General features: G+C 61.1%; 4 protein-coding genes across 4 annotated transcripts; all 4 read left to right on the forward strand.

Annotated features, from left to right (window-relative positions):
• Positions 1–1,477: 1,477 nt before the first annotated feature.
• On the forward strand, positions 1,478–4,498 carry LMJF_12_1210 (hypothetical protein; the record flags this gene model as incomplete). Its single annotated transcript, XM_001681678.1, has 1 exon — positions 1,478–4,498. One exon carries the CDS (start codon positions 1,478–1,480, stop codon positions 4,496–4,498), a length of 3,021 nt encoding a protein of 1,006 aa, XP_001681730.1.
• A 1,802-nt stretch (positions 4,499–6,300) lies between these two features.
• LMJF_12_1220 (conserved hypothetical protein) lies at positions 6,301–10,524 on the forward strand (the record flags this gene model as incomplete). Its single annotated transcript, XM_001681679.1, has 1 exon — positions 6,301–10,524. The coding sequence occupies one exon, from the start codon at positions 6,301–6,303 to the stop codon at positions 10,522–10,524; it is 4,224 nt and encodes a 1,407-aa protein (XP_001681731.1).
• A 3,116-nt stretch (positions 10,525–13,640) lies between these two features.
• On the forward strand, positions 13,641–14,639 carry LMJF_12_1230 (conserved hypothetical protein; the record flags this gene model as incomplete). Its single annotated transcript, XM_001681680.1, has 1 exon — positions 13,641–14,639. One exon carries the CDS (start codon positions 13,641–13,643, stop codon positions 14,637–14,639), a length of 999 nt encoding a protein of 332 aa, XP_001681732.1.
• Positions 14,640–15,199: 560 nt separating this feature from the next.
• Positions 15,200–17,806, forward strand: LMJF_12_1240 (hypothetical protein; the record flags this gene model as incomplete). The annotated part of the gene is made up of 1 exon (XM_001681681.1): positions 15,200–17,806. One exon carries the CDS (start codon positions 15,200–15,202, stop codon positions 17,804–17,806), a length of 2,607 nt encoding a protein of 868 aa, XP_001681733.1.
• Positions 17,807–19,419: the final 1,613 nt, after the last annotated feature.

Here is a 19,419-nt window from a genome sequence, read left to right on the forward strand (position 1 = left end):
CGGCTGCGGTAGAGCGGCGATGCACCGGTGGCCTCGGCGGGGCAGACGCTCTTTTCTGTTCGTATTCGTGGTCTCATTGACATGTCAGCGTTGACGCACGGCTGTACTGTGCGTTCTCTTTATATCAGCTGCAAGCCGGTGCAGATCTGTTTGGAAGGGATGCTGCCACACTAACCGCGCAGGGCACATAGACAGCAGCGAAAACATGCCTTCGAGAGCTCCGTTGGCGCATGGCTCCAGGCGTGAGGAAAGGACGGAGAAGTATAGGGGATGGAGCGGGGGGGGGCGGGTAGCCACTGCTTACCATTGGGCGAGTTGCAGTGGCTGTACCCCTTCCGACGCTCTCCACACCTCTGCTGGAGAGCTTGACACGAAGGCAGGCACTCGCTCTCATCCCTGCCGCGTTTAAGACTCCCTCTTCTCCTCCTCCCTCAAGCAGACATCTCATGCCTGCGCTGAGACGGTGTGTTCACTTTAGTTTTTCGTTTGTTTACGACAAGGCGCTCGACATCTTAGCACCATTCCAGGGGCAGCGGCATGGAGGCTGCGTCTGTCGTCACCACCCTGTTCGGAAAACCTTTGTTTTTTGCCTTTCTCTGTCGGCATGTACGGGCAACGCCAACGACAACGGGCGATACATGTATCCATGAGCATCTACCCACATACATGTATACACAGGTGCATATATATATATATATATATATATATATGCTTTCGGGCGCAGGCGAACCCTACGCGCATCACTAAGTGGCGCTTGCGCTGCGGTGTGCCGTACCATGCACCGGATCCTTCTAGCCACATCTTCATCCTTCCATCAACGCAACAACGACAAAATATGAACGCTCTTGTATCGTGTATGGTGCCTCCATTGTTGTGTGTTCACCCCCCCCCCTTCCTGTCCTGCCTCCCTGCCGACTCGCCACAGCCTTGTATCTCTCCCTCTTCTCTCCCTCTTCCTCTTCGCTACACGTGCCGGTGCTTCTGCTCGGCATACACACGCGCCACACAACATGCCGGGTGCAGGAGTGCTCGCCGACCTGCACAACACGTGTGCTGCGGGTCCGCCGCATCCCCCCCCCCGCCATACACACACACAAAAAAGTGAAAGGTCACTCAGACACACAACTTGCGTACGCTGTCACTTCTCTTTCTTCGTTGCATCATTTCACTCCTTCCGCCTGGTCGCTCCGTCGGGCTGTCGCCGCATACGACACCTCCCCCTCCTTCTGCGTCTACCCGGACGCCGACGCCCAGCAGCGGAGACAGGCGCGCCCGCACCCCTTTCCTGTGCTTTACTGTTCGCTCTTTATTTTGCTTTGGGTGCCGGCGGCGTTGCTCCCCTCCCCCTCTCGCTTTCCCTCCACACACGCGCAGCAGGATTAGGGCATCTCGTGCACTGCTGCACTTCGCGTACCCGCAGAACGTGCTTCCTCGCAGGTGGTTTAGACTTGTTCCGGCAGCCACGAGCTCGACCTTGATGAGTCATCCATACGCTACGAACGAGCCTCTACACGGCGCCGGCGACGACGCCGAGCACGCTGTGTCAAATGTCGTCTCACCGTTGTCGGGCGCCGCACCACCCGTTGCCGCAATGACGCCTTCACCGGAAGAGCACGCGGACGGAAGCGACAATGCACACCCTGCCGCCAGCTCATGCACGGTGGAGAAACACACCCTCTGCGACAACACTCAGGTGATACACGGCAGCGATCAGGACGACATAGCCACTGCCGTCTCGCACTCACCTGATGTGTCGTCACCATCCTCCTCGTCCTGTTCTGCTGAATCGTCGATGCCACCGTCGTGGCTGCCCTCCCGCTCCTCCTCATGCTCTTCGGCAACATCCTCCTCGGTCATCTGCGCTTCTGATTGCTCGTCGTGCTCATCCGGCAACGCGGACCTCGTCGCTGACGGCGCCAGTAGTCCGGAATCGGGCCACAGCCATCACCTCCATCAAGGGCACCGCCACCGCCACCGCCGCCATCACCGCCAGAATTCTTCACGTCACTGCTCAGATGATAGACACGTCACGCATGGCGAGGTCGACAGACGTGTCGGTACAACAGCGTCGCGGCGCGTGCAGACGTCTGAGCACACGCGCTTTACCAGCGTTCTAGCCGGTGGTAGGCGGGGTAGCGACCGTGACGGACCCGGCGCCGCTACTGCGGTCTCCTGCGGTCGAATCGACGGAGATGTCGATGGTGGCTCATCTTGCACACAGGACGTTGCGTGGTGGAGGTCCTTTGCGGCGGCCGCCAAAGTCACGGGGGCCGTGTCCACCGCGACATGCGACGTGCATCCCTACTGCTGCGCACCACACAGTCCTCAGTTCCCGCTACAACGCCAACAACATGCTGCTGGGGTTGATCCGGCTTGCCGGGATGTGGCAACGACACCGCAGGCTGCAGCAACGCAGCGACTCTCGATCATTTCGCCTTTTGTGGCCACTGTCTCGGGCACGCTTTTCGCATCTCCGACGCCGCTCCCACCGCCTCACCCGCGCCGATCGTCATCGGCGCGGATCGTTACTTCTAATGCGTTTATCACACACATCACTGGTGGTGTCCCGCGCTCCTCGGAGTCGCTCTTCACAGGCAAAGGCAGCGGCGGCCGCTTCGCTTCCACCGCCATGGATGGGAGTGTACAAATGCACCCGTCGCGCAGCGTCGGCTGTGTCGCGAGGCATGCGCAGTGTGGTACGCTGCGCCGCTCCTTCTCTTTCACCTCCGGGGTCCCTCCCGTGTCAGCTTCCAGCTACGAAGTGCCTCCGTTTTCCACCAGTCGTGCTGCATCTCCTATCGCCGCTGCTAACGCAGCAATCGGTGCGCCCCGCACTTCGCTCACCGGCGAGCGCCAGCATGAGCGAACCGCCTCCGTTGCCTCCTCGGTGTACTCTGCTTCGTCATCGGCGCGCCCGTCGGTTCCCTTGCCGCCATCGCACGTTGGCATCGCCTCAAATATGATGGCGGCCGTGTGGGTGGACTTGCCCCTGTCGCAGTCGGGCAGCCGGAGCGCCACGCCGCTGAACAGCAGCGATGCGTATGCGCCGCCGCGTAGGCGTCGCACAACGCCGCGCCGCTGCTCCAGGCCCCAAAGCCCGGCAACAAGTACACTGGCGGCCTCGGGCGCGTCCTCGTTGGATGGCGCCGGCTACATGTCTTCGGCTACCGGCGGCGCACCTATTAGTGCGCGTCGCCTGCTGGTGACGGTCAGCACGCAGACGGACAACGACCGGATCACTGTCGAGGGTTGCACAACGCCAGTCTCCCTTCCTCGCCACCTCTACTGCAAGTCCTCATCGACTTCCCCTTACGCCGCAAAGGTCGGCGGTGGCGAGCACTGCGGCTACGCTGCACACCAGTATAATCTGAATGGCCCCTTCGAGCGTGACGGCGCGGCTTTGACAGCGGCGGCATCGGTGTCGTCGACCTCAGCGGAGGTGTCGCCGCGCTCCTTGCTTGCGAGCGCAGCCGAAATACGCCTCGACGACCACGTAGCCCAAGCGGTACTTGACACTGATGCTGCACGATGCGTGCAGCAGCACACCACCGGGGATGACATGCCTGCCGCACCGCCCAACGCGCCAACATCTCTGTCCACCGACGTGGCCACGAAAGGAAATCATCTGAGTGAAGGCGACAGCCGGTCAAGTGCTTCGGCCGAGCCTCCGGGCACGATGTACGTGTATCAGACCTTGTGCGTGGATGTGCCGCCTCTACAAGGGGGCACCAAAGCTGCCGCCGCCGCTGTGAACACTTCAGCGGCGACTGAGGCAGGCACGGACTCGACAGCGGGAATTCTCGCACCCCCAGCGACGTTTTCGTTGCCCACGTCGTTTGTGACTCAGTTGAGAGGTGTCGTGCCACCAGCGCTCCCGCAGTCTGAGGCGGGTGCACCGCCAGCAGGGGGCGTCCCTCAGCCCACCACTACAGCGGCTATATCCGATGAGGCAGGTGCACACAGTACACTGAAGGCAGCTGGAGGAGAAGGACGTCGTGGCGCCGCGAGAGGCACGGGGTCGGTAGGCTGCGGGGAAACCGCGTCTGTGGAGGAAGCTGGCGACGCCCCATACCCGCAGCCTCTGCCACCCTCACGGCGCGACGAAGTGTGGCGGCTTCGCGCAGAGCTCGCCGAAATGCGCCACCAATACGCGCAGGTGGTGCGGCAACTTCGCCAAATGCAAGAGTCCGCTGTTGCGGCTGGTCCCGCGGCTGGCTCGAGGCAGTCCGCTGCCGCGGCAGCGGCGCTGAATGCAGGACATCGAGTGGCAACGGAGGCAGTGCTCATCACAAACTCGCCCCCTCTTCCAGCCGCATCGCCTCCCTCGTCTTTGCGTTCAGTCGCCATACAAAACCGCTCCGGCGCGCCTGAGAATCCCTTGGTGGAGTCGGCCTCATCCGTTTCATCCAACAGCGATAACAGCGGGGACGCTGCCACGGTGACGCTAGATCGTGTGCGAGCGGCCCTGCAACGGGCTAGAGAACGTGCGACCAACTAAGGTGCGAGGATAGAACTCAGCAGAGAGGTGCCTGCCCCTGAACGCCCCCCCCCACCTTCCTCACAGCGATTCTTCACTTCACTGAGAGCACACGTACCTGGAAAGAGATCGGTCGCCCTCTCGTGCTCCCCTTCCTCTGTTTTCTCTTTCTTCTCTTGATGTGCTGCTGCTGCTGCCGTGGCGGGCCGCTCTTTGTTTTCGTTTGCGTTTTCCCCTTTTCGGTACGCGTGTGCACGCACACCTTCGTGTGGGCGTCTCACGGGTGGTCGTACTTCTCAGTGCCGTTCGCGCACCCTTCTTAGCACCCGCCTACTGTCTATCTCGCTCAGGCATTGCCTCCCCCCCCTCCCTGCCCTCTGTGTGCCCTTGCTCTCCGTCTCTCATCCTTCCCCCGTCTGTCACGCATGCGCTGTTACGTTGTTGCTCTTTGTTCACTTGGTCTGTCTGTCTCTGTGTGTGTGTGTACGTGTGTGCCCGCTTCTATGAGGCATGTGTGTGCGTGTACGTGTGTGTGTGTGTGTGTGTGACGCGCTGTGGAGTAAGGCGTGTACCTTTCTAGGCGCGTGTATGTATTGATCTGTAGCCTCGTCTGCCGTCTGTTTTTTCTCTCGATCGCCGACTTCATCATGTCCGATTCCCTCGCCGTTCCCTCTGCGCATACCGTTGACCAAGCGCATCACCGCGGGCATGATGCTGCGAATGCGCGGTCTCCCTCGCCCACCGACCACCAACATGCAGCGTCTGTCATGGCTGCGCACACGTGTCGGCGCGGGGCAAGTACAGGCAACTGTGTATCGTGCTTGCCGACACATCCAGAGGCAAACGCACAGGTGCACTCATGCGGATGCTTTTCAGTGTCCACTTATGTAATACAGCGCTACCCCATCGCGCTCGCTCTCATGCGCCATCCTCCTTCAGCCACCGCCTTTACCCTCTCACTATCTGTCGCTCACCGGCAACACCCGAAACTCGGACAGTGACCCTGCAGACGCTCACGTCTCATTCCCACCGTTCCTGTTCCCGGCACAGCGGCCTCTGCAGAGCAGACCACACGCACATCCTTCACCACATCACACGCCGACGCACGCGAACTCGTTTTTGGTGCCCACTCAAGCAGTGGTGCACGGTCTTGTGCGCGTGATCTTTTCGCTGTTTCTCGCACTCATAGAATTCGCAGAGCGTACACGCGGTGCAACGACATCGAAGAAGCGACGGCTGGGCGTCGACAAACTGTGCAGGCTGGAGAGCGCTCACAGACACGTGCATGCAACGAAAAGTGAACTTTTCAATGCAAAACCAGCAAACCTCGACGCTCTATCTCCGTCTAAACACATCTTCCCAGACGCCGTGCCGCTTCATCGCCCCCCCCCCACTTCCCCTCCACAACCACCACTTAGCGCTCAGCACATCGGTTGTTGACACGACATTTCTTTCATAGATAGCTAACTATAAGAGCAAGAAGGGCTGGAGCTCGAGAGGGCGCGTCGCCCCTTTCCTCTGCAAGCAGCTGCTGGCTTGCCACTCTTGCTTCCTTCTGCGTGTGTGCAGTTTTGCGCTCAATTCGCGCCCATCGCAGCTCCGTGTGCCTCTCTTGCGGTAGCTCAACACCATCCGCATCGTCAAACATTTCTCCTTTCGCACCGCCGACGCGCGTCAGTGCAGGCTGCAGGACCTGCGGTGACTTTTCGGATTTTCTCGAGAGCTGCGATCGCTTCGGGTGTCGCGGCCACCTCTTCGCCCGCCTTCTGCGGCGATAAAGTCGCCTCAAACCTGTAACTCTCTCTCTCTCTCTCGTGCTCGTCATGTGGGCGCTTCGCGATGCTCACGCGCACGGTGCAACCCGTGTCAGCATTGGTGATCAGCACCTACTCACGGGCGGCGCGGATGGGGTTGTTTCGCTCTACTCGACGAAGCACTGGCCCAAGGCGGCGGCGCTATGGACTTTCAGATGCCACGACGCGGCCGTCACCGATGTTGCGCTTGTCGACGCGCTCGAGCTGGCACTCAGCTGCGGTCGTGATGGTCGCATACTGCTGCACGAGAGCATCGCCGACAGCGCGAAGCTTGTCTCTCGCGTGATATGTCAGGTCACAGGTGAAGTGCGTTGCCTGTATATGGACATTGAGCGGCGAAGGCTATACATCGCCGGAGACTCACTGCGCTGTCTGGACATGTCGCAGGAAAAGTTTCAAATTCGCACTATTCCGTTGGTGGTGCCCTTCCCGCTTGTGTCGCTGGCTGTTTCGCCGTGTGGACGGTATATCGCCATGGCCAGCGCGTCTGGGGAGCTTGGCGTGGTGCCGACGCACGTTACGACACCGGTAGAGGCGGGCGCTGCGCCGAAGACTCAGTTTGTTTTTCGCTCTGTCCTTTCCCCCACCGCAAAGAAAGAGGACAGTGCGATGTACCGGATGTCATGGTGCCACACCGCTACCGGCGGGCTCATGCTGATGGTACCTACATCCACAGAGGTGCAGGTCTACGCGCTTGAGGACCGTCACAGCAACAGCAGCCTCTCTGCGCCGCGCATGCGTGCCATTGGGGGGCTGCATGATCAGCACTTTACTGATCTACACGGCGCGCTTGTCTATCCAATCACAAAGACCCAGGTGGCGTGCCTGCTGGCGACGCGTGATGGGCTCTTCGTGGGCAAAGTACAGAGCAAGACGTTGGCCATGTCGCGCCATATGTCGGAGCGCTACAACGCCTCGTGTTTCTCAACCCCGAGTAGTGGAACCGTCATGGTTGCGGCAGCTGAAGGCGAGGACAGAGGCAGCACAGCCGCGGTCACCGATGTGCAGGTGAATCCAATGACCGGAGACGTCGCCGTTGGGCTCACCGATGGACGTATTTCCCTGCTGCGTCGAGCGTCGCCAAAGGCGTGGAGACCAGCCACGGCAGCCGGCTCATCGACTGCAGCGATGGAGGGCGACGCCGACGAAGATGCGGAGAGCATCGCAGAGCAGGAAGATAAAGCGAAAGCGGGCAATCGGAGCACGCGTCACGAGCGCCGTGCAGATAAGAGCGGATGTGGTGCTGCGCAGGCGGAGAAGGATGACGATGACTTCGTCGACGACGGCAGCGATGACGGCACGGCGTCCGTCGACTCCGCCTCTTCGGCGTCCTCGTCGGTCGCGTCTTCGGACAGCGACGCCGCCCCAGAGGACTTTGGGAAGGTCGTGGTGGATCTGCAACGCGACGGGGCCTCTCTGCATGACCACGACGGTGAGCGACCGTCTCGCTGGCGCGATGATGAGGAGGCAGCGCTGGCGCACGCGAAGCGCGAGGCGGAACGGCCGCGCGGCCGCAGTCGCTTTCTCGACGACGAGGCTGAGGAAGGGACGTCCAGCGACGACGAAGAGGGCGGGCACGGCGACGATAACATGATGAGGGCACGAGGTCAGGCTCGTGCTCCGTACGACGAGGAGGACCACTGCGACGACGATCTCTCCATGGAGGGCAACGCAGAAGTGAACGGCGACTTGGCAAACGGCTCTTCGAGCCGCGCCGGGGACTTGGCGCTGCCGGTTGGTCGCGTGCCGGCGGTGCAGGACTACTCCTTCCAAGTTGGCGCTACCCCAGCCGGGGAAGAGGGCAACTGCTATCTGGCCTACAACTCCGTTGGGTACATCCATTGCAGCCGCGACGCCACAACAGTTCACTTCCACGACATTTCGCACCCCGCCGTGCGCTTGCAGCTCCGGGATACCATCCTGATGGGGGCGCTGAGTCCCGTCGGTGCCGCCTTCATTGTTCTACCGGCGGATCCGACGGAGGCGCAGGGGAGTGTGGACGAGGCACCACGGCTCTCCGTCTTCTACCACGCCTTTACGCCCCTTGGCGCGCAGTCGGAGTGGCGTGTGGCGCTGCTGCCAGGCGAGACGGTGCGGTGCATGGCTGCTGGTATCCGCTATGTCGCAGTCGCGACGAGCCACTACCTGCGCATCTTCTCCCTCTCGGGACTGGAGCTGGCGGTGCTCAGCAAGTCCCAGCGCATCGTCACGATGGTCGGCACCTCGTCGCGTAAGCTGATGAGCAGTTTCAAGGCTGATTTCGACCCACTGGTCATCATCAACCTCACTGGTACCGGCGAGCTGCAGATGGAGGTGATCGATGTCGGTGCGCGCACGTCGGCGCTGCCGCCGCGTACGGTACCGCTCACGGAGCTACCGGATGGCTCGACGCATCAGCTGCAGTGGCTTGGATGGTCGGAAGACGGCCTGCTGCACATTGTGGACACAGCCGGTGTGGTGCGCCAGTTCACCGAGGACTGGGGTGGCTCGTGGGTCCCGGTGTACGACCCGCGCACGCTGGTGGATCAGTCGTACGCGCTCTGGGTGTACGGCATCAGCGAGAACGCGCTGCTAGCGTACCGCTACTCCCGCGACGACCCGTCGTACCCGGCGGCGGCGGCGAGCGGGCTGAGCACCGAGCTCGTGCCGCTCTTTCTTCCCCTAACTCGCACGATGGGTGCGGACGGCCTGGAGCGGTGGGACAAACTGCTGCGCCAGCAACTCCGCTGCGACGAGCTCAAGCGGCACAGTACCTTCTACAGCGCAAGCATCGCCAAGTACGACGAAGTCCACGACCACCACCTGCTCCAGTTCTTCGACAGCGCGCTCAAGAGCCAGCAAACAACGCGGGCGATGGAGCTGGCCATGCTCATGGAGATTCACGACCGCGTCGTGAAGTGTGCGCAGCTCGCCAACGCAAATGGGCACGTGAAGCTGGTGCCGAAGCTGTTGGCGCTGTATGAGATGCGCATGGCGACAAAGCAGAAGCGGAAGTGCGGACTGCCAACGAAGGAGAAGCTCGCGTCCAACAAGAAGAAGGACGAGCTGCTGCACAAGCTGTTGGGTCAGATGTTGCCGCAGGACAAGGGGACGAAACCTGCCGACAGTGCTGCGGCTGCGCCACCGACGCCCATCGCTGCCGAGGTCGAGGATGAAGAGTCGAAGGAAAAGAAGACTGAAAACCGCACGAGCCCCCTTCGCGGACCAGCCTCAACGATAGCGTCAAGCCTCACCGCAACGTCACCATCCGCGGTGTCAGGGGTGATGACGGCGGACCCCAACACCTTACCTTCACAAGCGCGGCGTCACATCTCATTTGCGAAGGAAGTCGCCCTCGCACCGCCTCCGTCGCTGAGTTCACAGAGCACGACGACGAGCACTCTGTCGACGACAAGAAGCAGCGCCCCCGCCCCTTCGCGCAAGCTTGCCAATCCATTTTCCCAGACCTCTGTGAAGCCCGCCAAGGCCACTGACCAGGTGCGACATTCATCGCTGTCGAACCCCCAGCAGTCGCACAATCAGCATCAGTCCCAGCTGCAGGTGGCGCTTCCCACTTCTACGCCCCACTCCTCCATGGCAACCGCCACGAGGGCCGCCACACTCTTGGGCTCGTCGCAGCTGGACACCCCGCCGCGCGCCAGCGTTGCGGCGACGAGGACGAACGCCGTTTCCGTTGTTCATGAGAGCGACGCCGCCAAGTGTCTCTTCGCGGATGACGCCACGCCGACAGGATCGCGTGTGAGTGCTGCGCGCATTCCATCCTCGCCGGGCCACGGAGCAAGCCCTCTGCCCACTGCCAGCACTGGCTGCAGTGCCGCGACACCTTCCGTGTCCGCCATCACGTGCAAGCCTGACGTGCACCGCGCAGCGGCCTCGACGCCATCTTCCGCGTTTGTCGCGCGCGAGCTGCCGACCACGAGCACCACGCTGGTGGCGAGCGGCACGCCTCGTCTCAGCAGCGGTGCTGTCGATCCGTTTGTCGAGGAGCCGGCGCAATCTTTCGCTGGCACCCCCAGCTTTGAGTTTCTGATGGGCTCGCACACCAGCGCCACGTCGGCAGCGGCGGAGGCACCTATATCGGTACAGTCACTGCTCGATGTTGGACACGGCGAAACGGCTCCGGTGGTGCGCAGCGACAGCTTCGGTGAGGCACTTCGCAAACGCTACCGTGAGGACGAGGAAGAGGACGCCGAGGAGGCACCGCTTGCGACGCTTCCAAAGCTGTCTGTGTGACAGGTCAGCATTCTGGAGAGCCCAGTCGGAAGTGGGTCTTCATCGCCGCCGATGAGCGGTTGTAGGGGGGGGTCATACGGTGTTGGCTGCGCACGTGGACTGATACGTGTTGCTGTTTTCTTGTTTCGGTTGGTGTGACGGCTCTGTTTTCCATGCAGCAACGATGACGACACGAAGGGCAGTCGCCTTCGTTGGGCAACGAGATGCGCGGGACCGGGAGGCGCTACGCCATTTATCTCATGAACGCGTTTTCCTAATGGGGAAGGGGATGGAAGTGCGACCACCTTTGCTACCCTTCTTGCTCTGGTGCCTGCAGTGCAGGACACGTCAACGGCGAAAAAAAAACAAGAACCCCATTTTCGCGCCTCTGCCGTTGTGTGGCCGATGTGGACATGTCGGACGGCATTGATGTCATGGCAGGAGTGCATCACAGCGAACAGCGAGGTATGAAAAGTCGCGCGTGTCTTTTCCATCTCTTCTCTCTCGTGCGGCGCGGCGGTGTTGCTCGCTCACCACCACCACCACCACCACCACCATCACCGCTTCCCAACTGCACTGCAAGGGGACAGAGAAAACGCTACGCGTACGTCCCAACCATGTGCCATAAACACACTAACCGCGCTTAGGCCGCGTTGGCGCTCCTCTAACGTCCAGGGCCTTCCCTGCCTACGCTTAAAGAAGACAATGTTCCCCGCACACGTGCGCATGAACTCGCCATCCTGAACAGAGCGCGCCTCCACACTGCCGCTCGCCGTTTTTCATGAGGACTGCACGTCCTTCGATTCGTACCGCATCACAGACGACTCGTTGGGCGACCCACGTGAGAGGGGCCAACATCGATCAAGTTGTTGCACATCCACGCAACCATCCTACCACTCTCGTGAAATCAAGGACATCTCCGCTGCGCGCTCATTTCGCAGCTCGGAAAGGACAAGAACACTCCGGGACCAGACAGGCACCGTGACTGGAGCAGCGTTTGTGGACGCTGCGCGTGGGCGTGTGGCTCGGCAGATGACGGCGCTACCATCACGGCGCTGAAGAGGCTCAGCGTAGACGTTCGCCTCACTCGCTGGGCCACGGATGCCTGTGGTGATGGTGGCTCCTGTGCTCGCCTCCGCACGGATGCGTCCGAGGCGCCCGCTCCCTTCATCACCTGGAGTGCGGCCGCTGTGTGTGGTGCCCGACAAGGCACACGGACTGCGCCACGCCCTCTGTGCTGACGACCGCACATTCCTGAAGCCCTCCACAGCGGAGGAGGTCATAGGCGCCACCCTATAGTCCGCCCTCTGGAAGGCAGAGCACTGGGCACGGGAGCGCCTGGTGTGTGTGTGTGGGTGCTCTCTCCCCCTCCCCCCTCCCCCCTTTCCCCCAAAGGCAGTACGCCGTGCTTGGTGCGCGACACCGCAACGAGCCGAGGCTCTCCGCAGCAGGCGCGTGGAAGAGGATGGCGACCGCCGCCTGTTTGTGCTGTGAGGGCGTGCGGGCTCAGGATGGGGCGGTGGGGGGTGGGGGGCGGAATGCCGCTGCCGCCACCGGCTCGTGGCAGCGTCCCACATGGCGCGGCACACGCGTGCAGGCCATTCAGACACGCCGCCCCGCAACCTCCCCGAGGATGCGGTAGTGCGAGCCGTGCGCGCGGGCGCTGGCCGGCACCGCTGGCACGGTGCATCGCATCAGAAGGGGGCGCGACCGGGTCTACACGGATGAGCCCCACAGTGCGTGTGTGCGAAGCAGGCGGGCATCCCCTACCTGCGACGTGGCTGCGCGGATGCGGCGCCTGCACGCAGACCACCCCCTCCTGCCCCCGCACGACAGACGCCACCGCTGCCGCCCTCGAGCGGGACCGTGGGCGCAGCAGGCATGCGAAGAGGGACAGGGGAAGAGCTCGCCAGAGGCTGTGCCCGATTCGACGGCAGGACGCTTCGTTGTAGGCGACCAGGATGAAGCCGTGGTGCCACGGAGGCCAGTGAGCTGTCGTTGTGCACGCGTCGGCACGGAAAAGGTTTGTTTCACTTTTTTCTCTTGGCTGGTCTCTCACGGTTCAGCTTAGCACGGCGTGATGTGAGAGAGGAGGGATGGCTTGTTTGTGTTTTTGAGGGCGTTACGCGGGAGTCGGTGCTATAGCGCTCGGCACTGCCTGCATGGAGATGTTCGCTATCGTGCGAGTGGTTCTTCGAAAGCTCGCTCGGCCTGAGGTGTAGTCTTTTGTTGCTGCTGCGATGGTTTTAGTGGCATGTCTTTGGCTGCGGAGGAAGCGCTGGTCTTCGTGATGGAAACAGACAGGAGAAATGAACGAGGTGCGCGGTGCCGCTGCGATGAGGCCCAAGAGAAAGTTTGCTCCCGTCTCCGTGCATCGGTGAGTAAGGAGCTGTGTTGCAGCGAGGACTATGTTGGTGGTGCCTGCTTCTTGCTTATGCTGCCTCGAAGCTGAGCTGTGTCAATCCCATCACCGCCTGTGCACCGGCTGTGCTGCATCCAATGCCGCGGCGCATATTGGACACTTTTTTCTCTCGCTCGCTGTTGCTCTCTTAGTATTCCCCCCCCCCCTTTCCACTCCCTGCTGTCGTCTTCTGTTTTCTGTGGCTGCGCCCTGTGTCTTGACCTATACAGTGCCTCAGGCGTCTCTTATACAGGTGTGCAGATACACGCACACGTAGACGTTGGGTGCTATACTGGAGTTCTCATCTGCGTTCTTCGCGCTGGAGATCATCGGTATTGCGACTTCCAGCCGTGCTTCTCTTCTGTCTCTCCGTTTTCGGGACACAGACCGTCTTTTGCCTTTTCTTGCGTTGTTTGTGGCGCACATCATTCCCATCGCCAGCTGTGCGGGCGCCGAAGCACTTGCAGCAGCGATACTGTTATCGGTCTTGGAAAAAATACGGCTGCCCCCCTCTACTCGTGCCGCCGCCGTACACTTCCCTTTCCGATTTGCCGTTGAGGCACGGCTATCGACTGCACAGCGCATCTTTATCTCTTCTCCACACCCCTCTTCCCGTGACGCCACACGTGCGGTATATCGTGGTTGTGTGCGTGTCCGTTGGTGTTGGTGGGGGACGGTGCACGTGCGTTGCCTCGTGACGAAGTTGGCGCTCTTTTTCTGTGTTGCGTTTGGTCGCATGTCAGCTCTTTTTGTTTGTTCGCCTTCCCGCACCACTGTCTCTGTGCAGCTCGCTCGCTGTGCTCTGCGACTCCAGCGACGCCTCGGGCGTCTGTGCGAGGGCGTTGTGGTGACGATGGCCATCATGATGCACGTGGGCAATCAGGTGGAGAGACCCGCACGCAATGCACTGCGTGTGCTCGTGCCCCTCTTAATCTGCCTCTTCTTCTTCTTGTACATCACAGGCACGTTCAGCGTCTTCAGCCGCGTGCAGGAGATTGTCCAGGCCGAGGAGACATCGCTGCGCTCCGCGTCTGGGATTGCGGAGTTTTGCAAGGATCTGCAGAAGTTGGCTCAGCAGCAGTACTGGCAAGTATTGCTCTTTATCACGTCGCTCTACCTCACACTGCAAACGTTCTGCGTTCCCGGCACGGTGGTGTTGAACGCTGCAGTCGGGGCGGTCATGGGTACCTTGTTGGGTGTGCCCTACTGCACCTTGTTGGGGACCGTGGGCTCGATGTGCTGCTTTCTGTTCTCCCGCATCGTCGGCACGTCGCTTGTGGAGGCGGTGGACTCGCGGCTGATGCGTGGAAAGGGCCTCACGAAAATTCGCAGCCAAGTCTCATACCACCGCGCGGACTTGTTCGTGTATTTGATTTTTCTTCGTCTGACCCCCATTTTGCCGAACTGGCTGGTAAACCTGGCCTCCCCGGTGCTTGGGGTTCCCCTGCACACGTTTGCAGGGGCGACAATGCTAGGTATTGTGCCGCAGACCTACTTGACCGTGCGCTTCGGCTCGTTGGCGCACTCGGGAAGGCCTGGGGAGAAGAAGCGCATCGTCACGCCGTGGGACACGCTGCTGCTGGCTGTCACCGGAGTAGGCATCCTCGTCGGGTTCCGGCTGAAGAAGAAATTTGTGCCGAACCGGAAGGACGGCGGCAGCGGCGGAGTGGCCGCGGACAGGCTCTCTGGCATCACCGCATCAAGCGGTAGCGTATGTGCGTCGCCGCTGGTGTAGCACGACAGCCAAACTGCAGGCAATGTGAGCTGGCAACCACGCTGGCGCACTCCTTGCCTATGCACTTGCGAGGATGCTGTGAGGTCGTGTGTACGGCCATCACACTAAAAAGATCGAACACTTGATGCGCCAACGCATACGCGGACACGGACACGCGACATCTTCCAACGTAAATGCTGCGCTGCCCTCGCCTACCGGCGCACACACGGAGACGATCTGCCTCCTCCCCGCGCGCTTCTCCTCCCTTTCTTGTCTACGTGAAGGAGCGCCTCACCTGTCGCAGCGTTGCCGGCGTGTCTTTCTCAGGTCTTGCGTGCGCCGTTGCTCGGCCAGAGATGGACAGTTGCATTGGTTGCCATCCCCTGCACCCTCTCCTCCACTTCTTCCTGTGGCCCCTGCCGTTGCGTCGATCGCGGCGAGGCGATGGAGCAGTGAGGTGCCCCCTCGCGCTTGCTGTTTTTTTTTTTTCAGTTTTATTACGATCTCTAGGGACAAAAAAACGGTGAATGCAGCCAAGCAGCAATGCACCGCCGAGCTCACAACGCAGTGCATTTAGTCGGATGATGGCCGCGAGGCGCGCCAGCAGCATGGATCGCAGCGCAGTTGGAGGCTTCGACCCCGTAGCCCACTACAGTCCCTGTCCTCCGCTGCCTGTCATTGGACAGCCGCAGAACACAGCTCTCTCCGCCGGCGATGCTTGCCCAGCCCCTCACGCCGGCTTAAAGCAGCACGACTCTGGCGTAGCGGTACTCAAGTCCTCGCGTAAAACAGCGTCGTCGTCGCCGTACGTCATCACGGATAAGACTCCACGCGCAGAGCTGCTCGCCATCATCATGCAGCTGCAGGCGGACCTCACCCAGCGCACCGATAGCGTGAATGCGATTCAGCGAAACTTTGAGCGACTGAGCGCGATGCATCACGCTGAGCAGCTCGAGCTTCGGCGCTTGCGTTTGTTGGAGAAGACGCGATCGGAAGTCGCGCCCGACGGCCTCGACGCGGCGACGCGGCAACTGGAGAGCGTTTTGGCGGAGATGCGACACAAGGCGCTGGAGCAGCAGACCACATTCGTTCAGATGGAGGTGGATCTGCAGGCGGCGAACAGTTCGTGTGCGCTTCAGCAAGGCATAGCTCGACTTATCGCGTCGCACGCGGATGGATTTCGAGACGTTCTGCAGGCGGAGGCGGTGGCGCACTCTCAGCTTTACCAGTCTGCTATGAGTGAGCGTGCCATCATAGGCTCTCGGAATGAGGCAACGCAGCAGCAGCTATTATGCAAGGATGTCGCTCAGCTAGTGGCTGATCATCAGGCGCAGATCGTGACCAAATTGATTCGAGGCGGCGCTGCCGAGAGCTGCCGGCTGCAGAAGAGCCTAGCGCAGGTGTCGACTGCCACCGTACAGGAGCTGGTGCGCCAGGGGCTTCGTGAGACGGCTGAGGCGGTGCACCAGTACGTCGCCTCCATACATGCGGCTGATCAAGAACGCGTGCTCGCCGAGGCCGAGGGCCAACGCGACCGCGAGAGGCTGCGGCTTGCGCTGGGCGAACTGCTGCGCCTTCGACTGCGTGCAACGGAGGAGGCTGAAGCGACGGCCCGACAGGCGCTTCTCTTCGGCGCACTGCAGGCATGCGCTACTGCTCAGCGGGCCGCTGAGGAGGTACGTTTGCTGACGGCGAACGCTGATGCAGCGGCAGCGGCCACTCGCTCATCGTGGGAGGTGACGGCCGCTCTGCTCACGCGTCGCGTTTCAGACTGGCACGACGCTGCGGATATGCGGCTCGTCGACTTTCACGACACCATTGAGGCCTCCATGGCCGAGAAGGCAAGAGAGCGCGACGCGCAGAGCCAGCAGAAGACACAGGAGCTGCTGCTAGAGGAACGGAAACGGCTAGAAAATCTGCATGCGTCTCAGATGCAGACCATGCAGGTGGATTGGAGAAGACAGAGAGATGCTGTGCAGCAGTCGCATGCGATGCAGCTGGAGCAGGTGCGAAGCGACCTCGTGGCTCAGGTACAAGTTGCCGAGGACCGTCGCGTTGCGGCGGAGCGGCGGACTGGCGCCATGGAGGCCGCTCTCATTCAACTGAAACGAGACCACGCCGCGGAAGTGCAGGCCGTCGAGGCACATTGGCGTTCTGCCGTCTCGGACGCAGGGAGGCATTGCGAGCAGCGCTGGAGGACGATGTTGGAGGTGTATCAAGAGGGGCAGAAAGCCCATAGGGGGGCCATGTTGCAACTTTTCGTGGATTTTCTGTGCACCCGTGGTCAGTGTGTGTACGAGGAACAGGCAGAACGTGCGGCCTTGTGTAGGAGTCACTGGAGGAATCAGACGCAGCATCTCCGAGAAGAACAGGCTGCCGTGATGCAGCATGGTGTGGCGACTGCGGACCTGCTTGAGCGTATGCGGTGTCATAAGGAAGATGAGGCTGCGAGTCGTGCTGTGCTGCACGCATCCGAGGCCTCCGACTGGGCGGCACTCGTGAGAAAAGAGGCAGCACACAACGCGCAGGCTCATCATGCTGTATCGATGGCTGCTGCAGCTGCCGGACTGGAAGGCCTGCGCGCGGAGATGGCTGGGCGAGAGGTTAGGTGGGGTCAGCGCCTCGACGCACTCGAGGCAGACCTTCGACGGGCACAGCAGAAGTGTTTAGGTGTGGTGCGCCGCGCTTCTGATGCTGTTGTTGCAGCGCAGGAGGCACAAGCCGCACTGCAGGCGACTCAGCGAGATTTCGCCGCATACCGGTGTGGTGTCAGCGCCGCGGCGCAGCGCATCGAGGTGGCTGAAAGTGCGACGGAGAGCGCGTGTTGCTGTTCTCTATGCCTGCAGCTGTATTGCCAGCCCGTTGCCTGCGTGCCGTGCGGGCATATTTACTGTGCAAACTGCCTCCTGCGGCACGCGCGGAACAGGTCGCTGTCGAGTGTCACGTCGTCGTTCGCCTCCGCTGCGGGTGCCTCAACCAGCGAGAATGGCGCGGTGGGGGCGAGGGCGGCGCTGGAGGTGACCCACTGGCTCCGTGGCAAGTCTACCCCACACGCCTTCCTCTTCTGTCCCGAATGCGCGTCTGCGACAGTGTCGACCGTGGTGGAGCTGCCGATTCTTGGCGAGCTCACGGCGAAGTACGACTACAAGAAACGAAGCCTTGCGGTGCTCCTGGCTGAACTGCGGTGACCGCCTTTGCGCTTGGAAAAGGCATACACGGAGAACGGATGGGGTGTGGACGGCGTTGCGCGCGTGCGCGCGAGATGTTCCGAACGGTGGCGAGACGCGTATGCGGTAGTGCTCGTCTCCCTGTCGCTGTGCGTGACGTCGAGTTGGTTGCAGTGGCTGTGGTCTGCGGGGATATCGTGTATATAGCACCTGCTCAATCTGTGCTCTACCGGGAAGGCAAATGGCGGAGAAGGACACGGGAGGCGGAGCGGAAAACAACAGCACAAAACCACGGAGGCGCGAGACGGCACTTTGGCATAATGGCGCACGGCTCCCATTCTCCGAATGCCCGTCTCTCTGCTGCTGTTTCTCAAGAGCGCCACTGCAGACGCGATTTACTGTGTTCCTGCCAGAGAAAGAAGTCTGAAACAACACAATGTGGGCCATGCAGGTGCTGAGACAGTTGCACACGCAAGCCGGCTGAGTTCCACACGAACAGTAATGCAAGGCGCATGTGTTGCTCACCTTATGCCTGACGCCATCGCCCATGTTATCTGTCTCGCTATTTCGCATACTTACCCACGCACTTGCACGTGTGCTTTCGACACAGCCAGCTAGTGGTGGCCGCTTCTGCCACTCTCTCACCCCCCCCCTCTAACTCTTCACCGGTACTTGGGTGCAAGTGCACTGCACATCTGCTGATCTCCGATCTCCGGCTCCCCGCAGCTCCCTGAAAATGTTTAGCAGCGTTGTGGCGTCTTCACGCTTTTTCAGCTTCTGTTCCTGTGCGTCCCGCTCTCTCGTGTCCATCGATCCTCCTCTTCTCTGTTCCGAACTCTGCCGTCACAACCCCTCGCCACCCTTGCCCCCCCCCCTCTTGCTAGTAGTCACGCACACTAAGGCGTACTCGGAGGCGAGCAGACGCCAAAACGAGCGGTGCAGAGACCCATCCAGACATTGAACCCTGGACACCGTACAAGCACGCCTGCTCACTATCGCCCAGAGTGCCATGCACGCGTTCGCTTGATTTTTTTCTTCGGCTCTTTGTTTCTGCTCCAGACTTCCAAGGACGCCAGCTCACATCACGTCAGCGGACTTGAGGCCACAGCTCCCCGCCACCTCTTCCATGTCGCCTCCCGCGCGCTCTCTCTCGCCTCTGTCGGCACTTTTCTTCTCTCACGTTCGGCCCGCTCTCCCGCTTTGGGTCTTTTGCTAGGTTATTCGTCTTCGGCGGTGCGGGTCGCTCCTGCCCCCACCTGCGCGGCCCTTCTCCGGTTCTTTGTGCTGCTGCGGGGTCTCTTGCAGTGCAAGAGGGCATGTGTAATCCCCAGCTGTGAGCCTTCTGCATTTCTTGTTCCGTATTGTTGTTGCTAACTTGTTCTGCCGTTGTTGACGTGTCCCGGCGACCATCTGCCGGCTGGGCCCCTCGCTCTGTGGCGACGCGCTACATTGCTCTCTCTCTCTCTCTCTCTCTCTCGTTTCTCCGCAGATTCCCTCTTGCAGGGCTTCCTGAATTCAGCCTCTTTTCTCTCTCGAACACTGACGTGCCGTAGCCAACCCTCATACACCCCATCTTGCTCACAACATCATCGTTCCGCTTCGTTGCTCATCTCTCTTCTTGTGGTCGTCCGTGC

This window comes from Leishmania major, chromosome 12 (genome assembly GCF_000002725.2).
Source record: "Leishmania major strain Friedlin complete genome, chromosome 12".
Taxonomy (NCBI): Eukaryota; Euglenozoa; class Kinetoplastea; order Trypanosomatida; family Trypanosomatidae; genus Leishmania; species Leishmania major.